Below are 14,105 nucleotides of genomic sequence, written 5' to 3'. Positions count from 1 at the left end.
TTTGTGAACATAAATCTTTTAAGTACTCAAGATTTATAATTAGGTTAAATTGGGATAAATATTTTGATAAGTGACCATGCTAATGCATGTTTTCCAGAAACTTGAGAGGAACCTTGTTATGTAGTGAATGAAGAAATTAATTTTTTGGAAATGGAGTTGATAGAGGAATAAACTGCAGAATGCAAGCATTCTTATTTCCTGCAAAAATATGGCTTCCCTTTTATTTTCCAGCCAATCGACTTTGAAACAAATAGGATGTTTGTCCTTACTGTTGCTGCAGAAAATCAAGTGCCATTAGCCAAGGGAATTCAGCACCCGCCTCAGTCAACTGCAACCGTGTCTGTTACAGTTATTGACGTAAATGAAAACCCTTATTTTACCCCCAATCCTAAGATCATTCGCCAAGAAGAAGGGCTTCATGCCGGTACCATGTTGACAACATTCACTGCTCAGGACCCAGATCGATATATGCAGCAAAATATTAGGTATGAAATGCTGTTTGTAGTGTTTTTGTAGCTTACTTATGTTCTATGCTGTGCATAAAATTTATCTAATTCACTATTTGAGTAGAAATTTTCATTGCAATCAAAACTACTTATTAAAAGATAATTTAAAATTCTTTGAATTTTCTTCTCAGTAAGTCAATGACTATATTAGATATAAATAGATATCTGTATCCACATTAAAATGGATTTACTATTTGAAGAAAAAGCTGTTCTTGTTTCTCTGTATCTGCCATTTTTACTTAAAAAATACTTTAAAATTATTTAGCCTGTGCCTTTATGCCAAACATCACAAAAAGGTTCCACAGGGAACTTTCAGAGGCTTATAATATTTATCTCTCCTCCATGCATCATGAAGGAAAGAAAGCTTATGCCAAAACCAGGATCTAAGAGTTAATTATTTTCATTCCTTACCTGTACAGTAGTTATTGGACTTATGAAACCTATCTGTAAAGATTTCCAAACTCAGCAAAATCTAATTTATCCTTTCTGATGAGGGAGTGGATGGTTGCCAGAGCACACCCCATGCGACTGTTCTCCAAAGCTGGTGATGATCATTTTTAAAATGAACTTATATTTCATTAAACTTCTTACAGAACTGCTGCTAAAAGATAGCTTTCTATTGTTATCTTTTATTAAATGTTAAATGTTCTCCATTTCTCTATTCACTGAAATCAAGATAACTATTAATAAATAGCCAGTTAATAGATGTATTGAAATCCTACAACTTTTACCTCTCCAAACATAGCATACCTTTTCCAATCCAACTGGTTATCTAATCTTTAAAAGTTAATCCCCACTCCAAATTTTAAAAAGGAATTTAAGCTGATAAATCTGCCAATTCAGACTCAAGACTGTAGGACTTTCTTTGCAAAGGTATAGATCTGAGGCTTGGCCCAGTGTGAAAGATTCAAGTAGGAATGGGATTATGGTGGTCTCTCCAGTGTGGCTTCATGTTGGCCATGATAAAGTGTTAAAATGTTTTAGGAGTGTTCTGTGATGCAGTATTCAATTTCTATTATAATTTCTCTTAACTCCTGTACATTGAGACTACTCCTTATCTAGAAACTATATGCAAGCTATTTTACCTGAACCATTGATATCTGTTGAAGTGGACAAGAACCTAAAATGATACCTTTCCAATCTGCTTTAGCCCACATTAGGGAGACTGTGCTCCTAGTCTTGTCCCTCAGACACCTGTAGAATGTTTCCTACATGCCTGACCAAACACAACCTTTATGTGCCTCCCAATACCACTGTTGCAAAAATACTTTTTCCTGTTAAAGCTGTATGTCCAGCCATCATCTGCAGAAATGCAAGTTAATGAGCCAGTTGCATTTGGAACTAAACCTGTAAAATACGCTTTTTTTAAAGTTTCATAAAAAGAAATTAAACTTACTTCACTTTCATTTTGTAGATACACTAAATTATCTGATCCTGCCAATTGGCTAAAAATAGATCCTGTGAATGGACAAATAACTACAATTGCTGTTTTGGACCGAGAATCACCAAATGTGAAAAACAATATATATAATGCTACTTTCCTTGCTTCTGACAATGGTATGTTCGCTGTTTTTTCTTGTATGTTGATGAAAGACAGTAGATCCTCATCATGCATGCTCAGGAATTAAAGTTTTCTACAAAACTCAATTGCCTGGAAAACTGACTTTTATAATTCCGAGGTCCAGCTTTTACTTATCATTTCAGACAGGTGTTCTGGAACATCCTTCACTGTCTTTGCAATGACTGTTCTCGATGTCCATCCATCGTTCATGTAGACATACCTTTGTTATCTTATTGTCCTGTCACATGTTGATGCCTTAAGTCCATCCTCAGTGGCCCTAGACACTGGGTTTTTTGAGTGGCTCTTTTTATAAGTCTTCTAGTCACTCTGTTGCCTTTCATATATGCATCTCTATCAGTCTTCCTTTTTATAATTCTCTGCCTCTGTCTGCCATGGGTTAGGAAACTTAATTTTGTGCATAAATTGAGATAAGTGAGTAGTGAGCTTCAGGGTATGGGTTTTAGAATACATATGTAGCACCTTTTTTTCCTTTCTGAGTCTCTGCTGGTTTCTAATTGGTTAAGATTAATAGATAAGGACTTTTTTCAGATATGTAATATAAAGGGGACTTTTGTAAACCTGATGAGGGGCTTATTTTGCTTCGTTAGCTCTCAGTATGATGTGTGTTTCAGACTTCAAGCTCTGGAGTTCTACAGGACCCCCAGGTGCAGACTCTGGCTTTCCCACTTTGAATCTGTGGGATTACCATGAGGTTTTAAATATATCTGTTTCCTTTTTTTGTTAAATAGATATGTATCAGCACCTAACTCAGTGTTTTAACTAAAATATAATGACTTCTACATATATATGAAGCATTTGAAACAGTGGCTGACATGAACTAACCACTCATCTAAGTATTCCTATTGTGTATTAATAGTTTCAAAACTGAACCACAACTATATTTTAAAATATTTTCAGTATTAAACTATGAATATGAATGTTGGTACTTAATAAAAAATAGCAGGCTTCAATTTGGTGGTTGAAGTTGGTGTTTGCAATTTTCAAATTGTAAAATATTTTGCATTACTAAAATAAGACATATCAATACTTTAAGAATAATGTCAGTGAACCTTTCTAAATCTGTATACTAAGATTTAATGAGATTACTATCTGTAGAAAATCTATGTAGTGACCAACCAAAGAAATATTTCTTATCCTTTTTAATATGGGACCTCTTGTTTAAATATTTAGTGTTGGAACTTTGTAGGAATAGCTTTTGCCATTGTACATCAAAGCATGTCATTAGTACCTGTTTTATGCTTTTTTGCCATAAACCGTGGCTGTACTGAAAGTAATGCATCTTGAATCATTATGTTAAGATCTAAAGAGCCATAAAATTATATGTATGTATGTATGTATGTATATTGGTTGTGAGTTACAACCAGATTTCTCATTCACCAAGAAGGATTGTTTTCTAATTGAAAGGGCTTTTGATAAGAGAGAGAAGTGACCTGTTATAATGTATGTAGCTGTGATGCTTTGCAATTGCACTTTACTTTAAGTCACAAGGCTAGACTTGGAGCCCCAGCTCTGTTCGTTAATGATTAGTCAAGCTCTTATACTCTGTATGCCTTAGTTTCATTATTGATAAATTGTTTCACTACCTACATATTCTATATAGTTGTTATAAAAGTATAGTAATATTAAATGTGATAGTAAATTTCAAAGTCCCTCAAACTGTTGAGTATCATAATGGTCATGGTGGTGTTGGAATATTGTAACAGCCACTATACCCTTCCAGTTCAACTCTCCCTGCTCTTAGAACCATCATATTCCTCATAGAAGTTGGTAAACATTCCTCCTTATTCCCTCCCCAGGATTGTGTATGTATGTGCACCTTCCTAGTTGCATGACCTTTGGCAGGTCGCTTAAGTCTCTGGTCTTCAGTGTACAGCATTATTTATAAAATATTCATAAACTTATTATATATTTGTGTGTGTGTGAATATCTACAATGTAGCAGAAGCAAATCACCAGATTAAATTATCACATGAAGTGGTGGAGACAACATTTTATTATAGTGGAATGAGAATGGGTTTGAGGTCAGGCTGACCAATATTTAGTAGCAACTCCACCACTTACAAGAGTGTGTGGCCATGAGCAGTTTACAGACTCAGGTTCATCTGTGTAAACCTGTGTCATAGGATTACAATCAAAGAGTGTACATAGAGCAGCCTAATATGATCTCAAGCAGGTAGTTGGTTGGTTAGTAAATATCATTTCTCTTCTGCATGATGTTCCTTCCTGAGTTGAGGTCTGTGGTTCTGTATCACTTGTCTGTAGACTGTTGCGTTAAGTCAAAGCTGTGTTAGAGCGTTAAAAGCATTCTTATGTTCTTTCATGCATATGTCTTGGTTCTCCATAAAAAGAATAGTGTCCACAGGATCACGAGCCCTGTGTTTGCATCTCCAACACTCCTCACAGTGCCTGGAGGAGCATGGTCTACGCAAGCCCTGAATAATGGGCAGGAGGGGCAGGGAAGGTACGGGATTCCATCGCAGGGGCATTCTTCGTCACCTTGCTCAGCTCCTGCAGAGCAGCAGTGGCAGCTCAGGGTCATTCTAGCAGGGAAGCAAGAAGGGGCTTTGTTCTGGAAACGGTCTGCCCAGATGCCATAGCAACTATGTTTTTCCAAGGTTACACAGTTAAAAGGGCCAGAAGGTTAGAAGCTTTGAGAATTTCACCATAACTGAGGCTCATTGGAGAGAACTGTTCAGCATCATTTGTGATTTTTCTCTCTTTTCAGGAATTCCTCCTATGAGTGGAACAGGAACGCTGCAGATCTATTTACTTGATATTAATGACAATGCCCCTCAAGTGTTACCTCAAGAGGCAGAGACTTGCGAAACTCCAGACCCCAATTCAATTAATATTACAGCACTTGATTATGACATTGATCCAAATGCTGGACCATTTGCTTTTGATCTTCCTTTATCTCCAGTGACTATTAAGAGAAATTGGACCATCACTCGGCTTAATGGTAAGAACAGGTTAATTATTTGAATATATGTGCAGTTGAGAGATTTTGAAGCCTGGCATGAAAAGTTAATTTTATGTGCTTCATAATCTTCTCATTATACATATTTTAAAAGCTACTTAAAGTTTAAGTAAGATATTAAAGGCCTTTATGGCCAAAAAAGTATTTAGAATGCAGCATAGTTGTAATCCACTTTATGTGTACTATTAGGTGGTAAATACATCCTGAACAATGCTATGTGTTTTTTTATCGCTTTAAGTATTACCTATCAAACTATGTTTTTCCTTTTTCATATAGGTGATTTTGCTCAGCTTAATTTAAAGATAAAATTTCTTGAAGCTGGTATCTATGAAGTTCCCATCATAATCACAGATTCGGGTAATCCTCCCAAATCAAATATTTCCATCCTGCGCGTGAAGGTTTGCCAGTGTGACTCCAACGGGGACTGCACAGATGTGGACAGGATTGTGGGTGCAGGGCTTGGCACCGGTGCCATCATTGCCATCCTGCTCTGCATCATCATCCTGCTTAGTGAGTACTTTTATTGTCTTTTAGATTTCAGTTCTCTTGGCTTCTAGGATGTTCAGCAAAGTCATGTGTTGCTATTGCCTGGCAAAGTAGTCTAACAACCCTTTGACCTTTCAGCATTTCCTCGCCAATCATATATGGGTCGACCAAGTCCACTTTAGAATGAAGAAACCCCAGAGCATTGTTTCAAGCACTTGAAGTTTGCAACAAGCCGCCTCAGCATGCCTCTTCCTTGCCCTCTTACCCTTTCTCATGCTTATTGCTTAGGGAGCTGTAGTAAATGCTTTTTACAGAAAAACGTTAAACAATCCCAAGTTTGAGCACTTTTCTTATGATTTGAGTATGAATTTATGGCACGTAGTTGATGATTTAGGAAAATAAGTATATTGCTTTCCTTCACCTTCCTTCATATAAAGCACAGTCAGCAACGTGCTCCAGTCATGCGAGGATCAAGGTATTTGTTTCTGAAGGGCTGTGTAGAAGAGTGAGAGATTGTACTTCACATACAGCACGTTTGATAATAGAAATGATTACACAGCTCAATAGATTGTCTGTCTTTAGAGTAAGTGTAGATTAAGGAATTGCTTCTTTTTAAGGTACTTTGCAATCTTTGGTTCAATGGAATGCAAAAAATTAACCACTGGAAAGTACTTTAGGAACCACTTCTAAGCATGCAGGTTAAAAGAATAAATTGCCTGGGCCCTGTGTTTTATTGTGAATAGCAGCAGGACTTAGTTTATTGTGCGATCATGCTATGCACCAATCACTTTCTTGAAAATGTTGGCCATTTCTTTTATGTTTTCTCCATTTACAAGTGTTCTGGTAATTTAGAATTCTGTCCCTTTATTCTAAGCAATTACTATAGAAGTCTAAGCATTTTTTACTTCCTGTGTGGAGACTACTTTGGCTATAATTTGAAACCTGCATGCTATACTAATAATCCACTTGCTAGATTTAGCCCTGGAACAATAGCAAATGAGATCATGTTATCTGGCTTTAAAAGGAGGATATTTACTTTTATGGCCAATAATAAAAATGTGCTCCAATAGGAGTCATTAAATCTTTTGCTTCAGGATGTAAACTGATACCCCCAGATTTTAGATAGAATTTGTTCCTAGATGTGCACCTAGGGATATGTTTCCATTTCAACTGAAATGTGGCATAGATGCCAATGTTATCAAGAAAGACTTAGGCATGATGGATTATGGCAATGAAGAAGTAACTGACATTTTGAAGGAAACTGAATTGGTGCTGATTTTAACATCAACTCACTGGAAAATTTATGGTTCTAGACCTGGCGCAAAGTGTAAAACATGAAAGTCTAATATTATTTCAGTGTTCAAAGGAATCCCCTAGCTTTCTTAGCTGAAACATGCACCGGCCTCTGGGAGTCAAAACCTCAAGATCTGATTCCTGACTTAGTTCCAATTTACTACCCAGGTCATCTGGGCAAGCTTTTTCCTCCTGGATAAGTGTTTTCTTCTGTGAATTTCGGAGTGTAATGATGACTGACCAACCTAAATAACACAGCAAGTAACACCTTACTGCTGTTTTGTGTCTCTAGAATTTACAAGGCCCTATGAAGGGCAACTATCCTCTAGCAAGCCAAAGGGAAGATAGAAAAAGTTACTGTCCCCATATGTGGATGGTAAAACTGAGAACAAGGATGATCCCCTCTCAAGTGAGTTTGCAGAGGGCACCAGGGATGGGAGCCCAGGCCTTCATACTCTAAACCCAGTGCTTTAGCTTGCTTTGTCTTGTCTCTCTTAATGTGAGGCCAGAAATAGATAGTAGAGTGAAAGACGCATTTCAGGCCTTCAGTTCATATAAGTATAAATTATTAGTACTGAATACTGTGACTAAATAGGCCAGGCTTTAAAAATGACAATATTATGTATTTTTACTATTTTTCTACCTAGTCCTTGTGCTGATGTTTGTGGTATGGATGAAACGCCGGGATAAAGAACGCCAGGCCAAACAACTTTTAATTGATCCAGAAGATGATGTAAGAGATAATATTTTAAAATATGACGAAGAAGGTGGAGGAGAAGAAGACCAGGTGAGCAGTGCTTTAAATCTTTAAAAAGAAATTTTATGATTGTATAAATTTAATAGTGGGAAGTGTTAATACATCAGTAAGAAAATGGTATCAGGTTTCCCTCCTGTTATCAGTCATTTGGTGAATTGTTTCCTATGTGTGTTGAATATTTCTCAAATTTTTTTTCAAAGTACCAAATGTCATTATATTTATTTTGTAAAAAAAAAAAAAACCTTGTTTCAAAGACTTTAAACCCAATTCTAGTTATATCTGTGTAATGATAAATATACTTTACAGTTTCTCTTCACTGGATATCCAAAATATATTAAAAGCATCTTCTACTTTGGGATCTGGATAATTATATGTATGGTAGAAAAACCACTAAGACTATTTATTCCCCAAGTATTTACCAAGGAAATCCAATATTTCAGGCACTATTTTAATCCCTGAAGATACCTCCATGGGCAGAGTTAACAAATATCTATCCTTAAGAGTCTTACATTCTTGTGAAATATTTGAAGTTAGAGTTAACATCTAGTTCATCTTTGTATTTATAGTGTCTGTCATAGTTCCTGGCTCGAAGTGGTTATTCAATAGATGTCAGAATCCCCTTCTGGCCATTAACTAATGTGAACCTATATCACTATGTGCATATGGGATTGCATACCTCTTCAAGGATGAGAATGACCATAAATGGAAAACAAAAACCTCCATCTGCTCTGAAGCAACATTTTCAATGTTATCATAGCAAACATCTGTAAGCTCTATACTACATGTCAGGCATTCTGTTAAGTACATTAGGTGCTGCTCTCTCTTAAATCCTTGAAACTTGTGATACTAGCACTGTGAACATCTCCACTTTTGTGGTATAAAACCAAGTTAAGGACGGTTAGATTCTACAAAATCATGCACTTAGGAAGTAATAGATGCAGAGTTTGCATTCAGGTTTCTCTGAATTCACAGCCTAAACTATTCTGATACAGTTTCTCTTGAAATTATATGGGCGATATTAATGTAATCCATGAGAAATCACTATGACAGGTAATTCTTAGATACATTTGATAGTCATCTGATTTCTACTGGCTAATGCAAATGTCGGGGATAACAGTCTGAAAGAGAACCCAGGATTCTTTGGTTTTGCATCAGTATCAGTAAGTTAAAATGTACTCTCTTAAGTATATATGCAGATATTATTGATAAGGCTGCTAATTGAATAAAAGCAAATTTTCATGAACATATTTTTCCCTTGCTTCACTCCTTTGAGGAAATGATATATCACTTTTCATTTTACAAAGCACATTTACATCCATTATTGTATAATCTTTGTGGCAGCCCCTTAGAGTTTTCCATTTTACATTTGAAAAAAGTTGCATGATTTACTTTCAGAGTTTGTAACCCACAGAGCCAGGACTCAAGGCCTCATATTCTGATTCCAGGTTCCATGCTTGGTTTACAATACCCCAGCTCTCTCATTTAGAAGAGATGCATATTTAAAGTACGTTGAAAACTTGACTCATGTGTAAAGCTGTTTTGAATACTGCCTAATTAAAGTGGCTCTATAAATATACCTTAGGGTGTTTTGCTTATAAATGTCTCTGAATATTAAAATTCATGTTTGGCTTAATTCTTTAATTAATCTATCCTTTCACTTTCCTAGGCTATTTTCAAGATCAGCAAACATATTGATCACATTCTCTCATAAATCGTCTACTTCCAGTATTTTATTTTTTGTGTAATTTTGCATACTTTACAAAGGGATAAACCTAAAACCCAGCTCAATTAGGCTTCAGTAAAAGTAGTAATAACTGTAAGACCACCGGTAGTAACTGGATGCTGCCCAAAATTGGAGGCTCAGAGGCAAGAACCAAGAAAATTCTCGTATAGGGACTGGACCGTGGGGTATTTAATGTCACCTAATCTGAATCTTCCTCTCCTTTCCCCACCAGTCCAATAAATTGTTTAATATGGCCGTATTGTTATAGTTATATTAGGAAAGACTTATTTTATTTGTTGACTTTATCCACTTAGATTGATGCTTGAGATTAAGTGGTAAAACTCATCTATTGTAAGATTTGTTAAAATAATTATCATAAATCTACAACTTCCTCTTTACCTAATCTCTGAAGCTTGTTGGCTTTTGGGGTTTTTTTTTTTTTTTTTTTGACCCCAGCCAAACTCTTGGACATAAATGTGTTGCTTCATATCTACTTCCCCACAAGTCCAAAGATTTTTCTGGAATTCTATCTGTCTCATACTCTGGGGCTAATTTTTTTAATTTGGTACCAATCTTCCTGTGGTGTCTTTTTGTAGCCTCTGGGTTCTTTGATAGCATATTAGTCTAGACCAAGAGCTTCCATGATTTCTCCATGCAGTTCTCATTCTAGACAGTTGTGACAAAATTATATAATGGGGTTTTTATGCATCTAATTTTTAACCTCATAACAGAATAAAATATGTGATGTAGGAGTGCCACACCAAGGCTCTTTCTCCTCTATCTCTAAACTGGTTCATGAAATGCATTCACTTATCCTCATTTCCAAGGCCTCTACCTTCACTTACCTCCATCCTACAACAGATTCCTAAACGGTGTCTTGTCTGTGCTTTAACATCCCAATCTACCTTTTGGAACTTCTTCCTTAGCATGACAGCTCTTCAGCGCTGCACCCAACCTTTGGTTTACCCCCTCATACACTAGGTAAAGGCCCATGAGAAAGCGTCAGTGGTGGGTGCAGACTCCCTGAGGATGTGAATTCATCCAGCCTGTTGACTCACGGTGACTTAAGTTTCCTTCAAAGTTTGGGTGATTTATCCTTATGTTTTTTAAAGGCAGAGTTCTATCTTCCTCCTCTCACTCTTCCTTCAGGGATAAAAGCAGCTGTGGATCTTCTCCTAGAAAGGGCTTGTCTGATTCTATATTTTCATTCAGTTAGGCTTTATTTTGTTCTCTGCTATCTTATGGTTTCAAAAAGCTTTGATTGGGAACTTAGCTGGTTTGTTCTTGGCATTAGAGTTTGAATAATGGTCTCATGACTTTATCCCAACCAGAAGCAGATGCTTTCTGTAGGGTTAAGAGTGTAACTACAACTCACACCAACAAAGAACATTTCCAGCACCCTAGAAGCTTCCCTTATACCCACAAACAGGTGGTTTGCCCTCTGTCCAAAGTAACCACTCTTTTTTATTTCTGTCACCATAGATTAGCATCCCCTGTTTTTGACTTTTATGTAAATGGATATCAAACAGTCGGCACTCTGTGCATCTGGCTTCTATTACTCAACATTGTACCTGTGAGATTCATGTGTAGAAGTCGTTCATTTTTGTCACTGCTGAATAGTATTCTGTTGGAAGAATTAACTACATTTTATGTATCCATCCTACTTCACTTGGGCAATTGAGGTTTTCCAGTTGGGTTATTATGAATAAAACTGTTATGAACATTTGTGTGCATATGTTCTAGTGCATTTTCTGGTGTGTGCACAGGAGTTGAATGTCTGAGCCACGGAGTGTGCATATTTGCAGCTCAACTACAGTCCTGTACGTTTTCCAAAGTGATCATACATTGACACCTCCCTTCCCCACTGTGGTACATCAAAGTCCCAATTGCTCCACATCCTCTTCCTCAGTTAGCACTTGGATTTTTTTCAGTCTTTTAAAATTTAGGCCATATTGATGATGTATGTCTCATTATTTAATTGGGATATTCCTGCCTACGGTTTTACCCTTTTGATATGTTATTTCATGATGTTTGTTTAGCCTGTTTGTCTACTTTTCTATTGGGTTGCCTGTCTTTTTCTTACTGACTTGTAGGAGGTCCTTATAGATGATAGATATGTGTTCCTTGTTAGATAAATATATTGTAAATATATTCTCTCATTCTATAGCTCTTTTATTCTCTTAATGGGTCTTTAGGCGAACAGAAGTTTTTTTATTATTTTTTATGTTGTCCAGTTTATCATTTTTTTTCCATTATGGTTAGTGCTCATGTTTCTATTTAAAAACTTTGAGTGGGGCACAGTGGTTCATACCTATAATCCCAGGACTTTGGGAGGCTAAAGCAGGAGGATTACTTAAGCCTAGGAGTTCAAGACCAGCCTGGGCAACATAGTAAGACCACATCTCTTAAAAAAAAAAATTTGTTAATTAACCAGGCATGGTAGCTCATACCTGTAGTCCCAGCTACTTGGGAGGCTGAGGTAGGAGGACTGCTTGAGCCTGGGAGGTCGAGGCTGCAGTGATCTGTGATTACGTCACTGCACTCCAGAGCCTGGGCCACAGAGACCCTGACTCAGAAAAACAATAATAATGAGAAAATAAAATGTCTACCCCAAGGTAATGAATCCCCCCCAACTACATATATTATTTTCTTGAAGCTATATTGTTTTACCTATCATATTAAGTCAATAATTTATCTGTAATTGATTTTTCATTTGGTTAAGACATGGGTCAGGACTTCTTCATGTTCTTTATGAATATCCAGCACCCGTTGGTAAAAAGATGATGTTTACCACTGCATTGCGGTGCTACATTGCCATAAAGCAGGTGATATGTGTGTGCGGCTTTGTGGGTTAGCTTCCTGCTGTTCTATGCAATACTACCTGTTCTGTCTGTTCTTGAGTCAATCCCATGTTGTTTTGATTCCTGTAGCTTTCGAAGTGTCTTGAAACCAATAGGGTAAGTTTTCTGACTATATTCTGCAAAGTTTGTTTGTTTTTAGATTTTTGGTGGATTCTGTTTTACTTTTTCTTTAAGAAAAATAAGCCATTTATCTTATTTTTTAAGTGTACTTACTACAAGTACTCCACTTTCTAAATAGATGTTCTTACTTTAAATCTTAAAATCATGGTCAGTTCCTGAGAAGTTCAGCGGTATGAAATACACTGGGTTCTATTTTCCGTAATTTACATGTGGCTGCCTGTTAGAAATTCTGTTTCTTTGTAGTGTGAAGTAAGAATTTTTGGCAATGGAATCTAATTCATAATTTTTATTATTTTTTTGAAGATACTCTCTTTCTACAATAATAGGCCTTGGAAATGGGACTGGTGCCATGCTGTGTTCTGGACAAGTTTTCATCGATCTTTATTATCCATTGCTGTTTTTTTATGGAGCCTGTGTGTACCTTCAGGTGTGAATGGCTGGTGATGACGAGCTGCTGGTCTGATCTGCTTCATGTCTTAGCTGGACAGTCTTAAAGAATAATTTTTGCTGTTTCTGAATAGTATTCCATTGTAAACTGAACCACATGTTGTTTATTGAGCTTTAAAAGTTGTGTAGATCTCAGAGATCAGTTTAAGTATTTGCTGGATGCCAGGTAATGACTGTGTTTACAGCAAGGCAGGTCTGTACAGCAGTCTCCAGAAAATTAGCCTGAAACTGGCTCAGCTAAGATTCCTGTTCTTCCTGCCAAGACAAAGTATCCAGACCAGCAGCTAAATGATTACAAAGAAAACAAAGCAAAATAGTCTTTTACAAGGGTAGTTCTTATCTTACCTGTCTTTGATTGGAGTCTCTGTCTGTATAAGTTCTATGTCAAGGTACAGGTTGCTAATTTCTTTAACAAAATAACTAAGAGGGGCCTAAGGGGGTAAAATGGGAAAAAAAAAAAAAAAAACAACTACTCCGATATCTTTTTTCTTACCTTGTGTATAACAGAGATTTATTAGAGTTTGTGGATCTTCTGCTGTGGCTTAGATTGTCAGGAGGCTAGGTTGGGCCCATATTTGAAACTAGCATTAGATGTGTTCTGTTGAGAGTGTTATCTCCACACAGGGCTGTTAGCAGTTGAACAGACACTTTTAGTATCATATCTAGTCTCTTTTCAGAGAGTGAAGTTCTTTCTTTATCTGTTTCACTGCTATAGTCAGCAGGGCTTTTTTTGCTGGTTAGTAAGGCATGCTTAATTACCCTCATTAGTAAATGGTCCTTCAGTGCCCTTTTGGCCAATGGGGTTGGTTGCAGATACGGTATCGCTTTCAATGATCTTCGTATCAAGTTCTTTCCGTATCAGCGTCACTAATAAAATCAGGGTGAATGTACAATATAGCCGATATCTCACTTTCCCTGGGACCATCCCCTTTCAGCCCCAGGATAGGAAAGAGAAACTGTTAGCCTTCTGCTTTTTAAGGCTTAGACTTAATTACAAACATTTATCAAGTGTGTATAAATGGTGCTCAGTCACTGGTGCTCACTTCAAACCTCTCCCTACATCACCTAACACAATGCAGTTTCATTCTCTATACTAATAGCAAAAGCTGTTATTTGGTGTACCTTGTGTTAGGCACTGTACTAAGTACATTATTTTGTTATTGAAATATACATTAGTTCATTTGTCCTTCACAATAGTCCAGTAAAATAGGCGTATATTGTTAGAAAGTAGCAGAGTGAAGATTAAATCTTTGTCTGCCTCAGTGCAAAGAAAATGGTGTCTATCATATCTTATACCATCCTTGACAAAGCTCATGTTCAACCAGCCAACTAAAATACTGCCTTTTGGAATGCC

At 36.7% G+C, this 14,105-nt stretch overlaps 1 protein-coding gene across 2 annotated transcripts in view; it reads left to right on the top strand.

The window, feature by feature from the left end:
• The window catches only part of CDH2 (cadherin 2), a 226,464-nt gene that overhangs the window by 186,879 nt on the left and 25,480 nt on the right, over positions 1-14,105 (top strand). For both annotated transcript variants that reach the window (XM_523898.8, XM_016933484.4), the window contains 5 exons: positions 232-485; positions 1,921-2,063; positions 4,813-5,046; positions 5,341-5,574; positions 7,491-7,630. In XM_523898.8, the coding sequence (XP_523898.3) occupies positions 232-485; positions 1,921-2,063; positions 4,813-5,046; positions 5,341-5,574; positions 7,491-7,630 (1,005 nt within the window). The remainder of the gene's footprint in view (positions 1-231; positions 486-1,920; positions 2,064-4,812; positions 5,047-5,340; positions 5,575-7,490; positions 7,631-14,105) is intronic.

The sequence above is a fragment of the Pan troglodytes genome, chromosome 17 (assembly GCF_028858775.2).
Source record: "Pan troglodytes isolate AG18354 chromosome 17, NHGRI_mPanTro3-v2.0_pri, whole genome shotgun sequence".
In the NCBI taxonomy this organism is placed as follows: Eukaryota; Metazoa; Chordata; class Mammalia; order Primates; family Hominidae; genus Pan; species Pan troglodytes.
The sequence above is the reverse complement of the archived record's forward strand: the minus strand, read 5'-3'. Positions and strand labels throughout refer to the sequence as shown.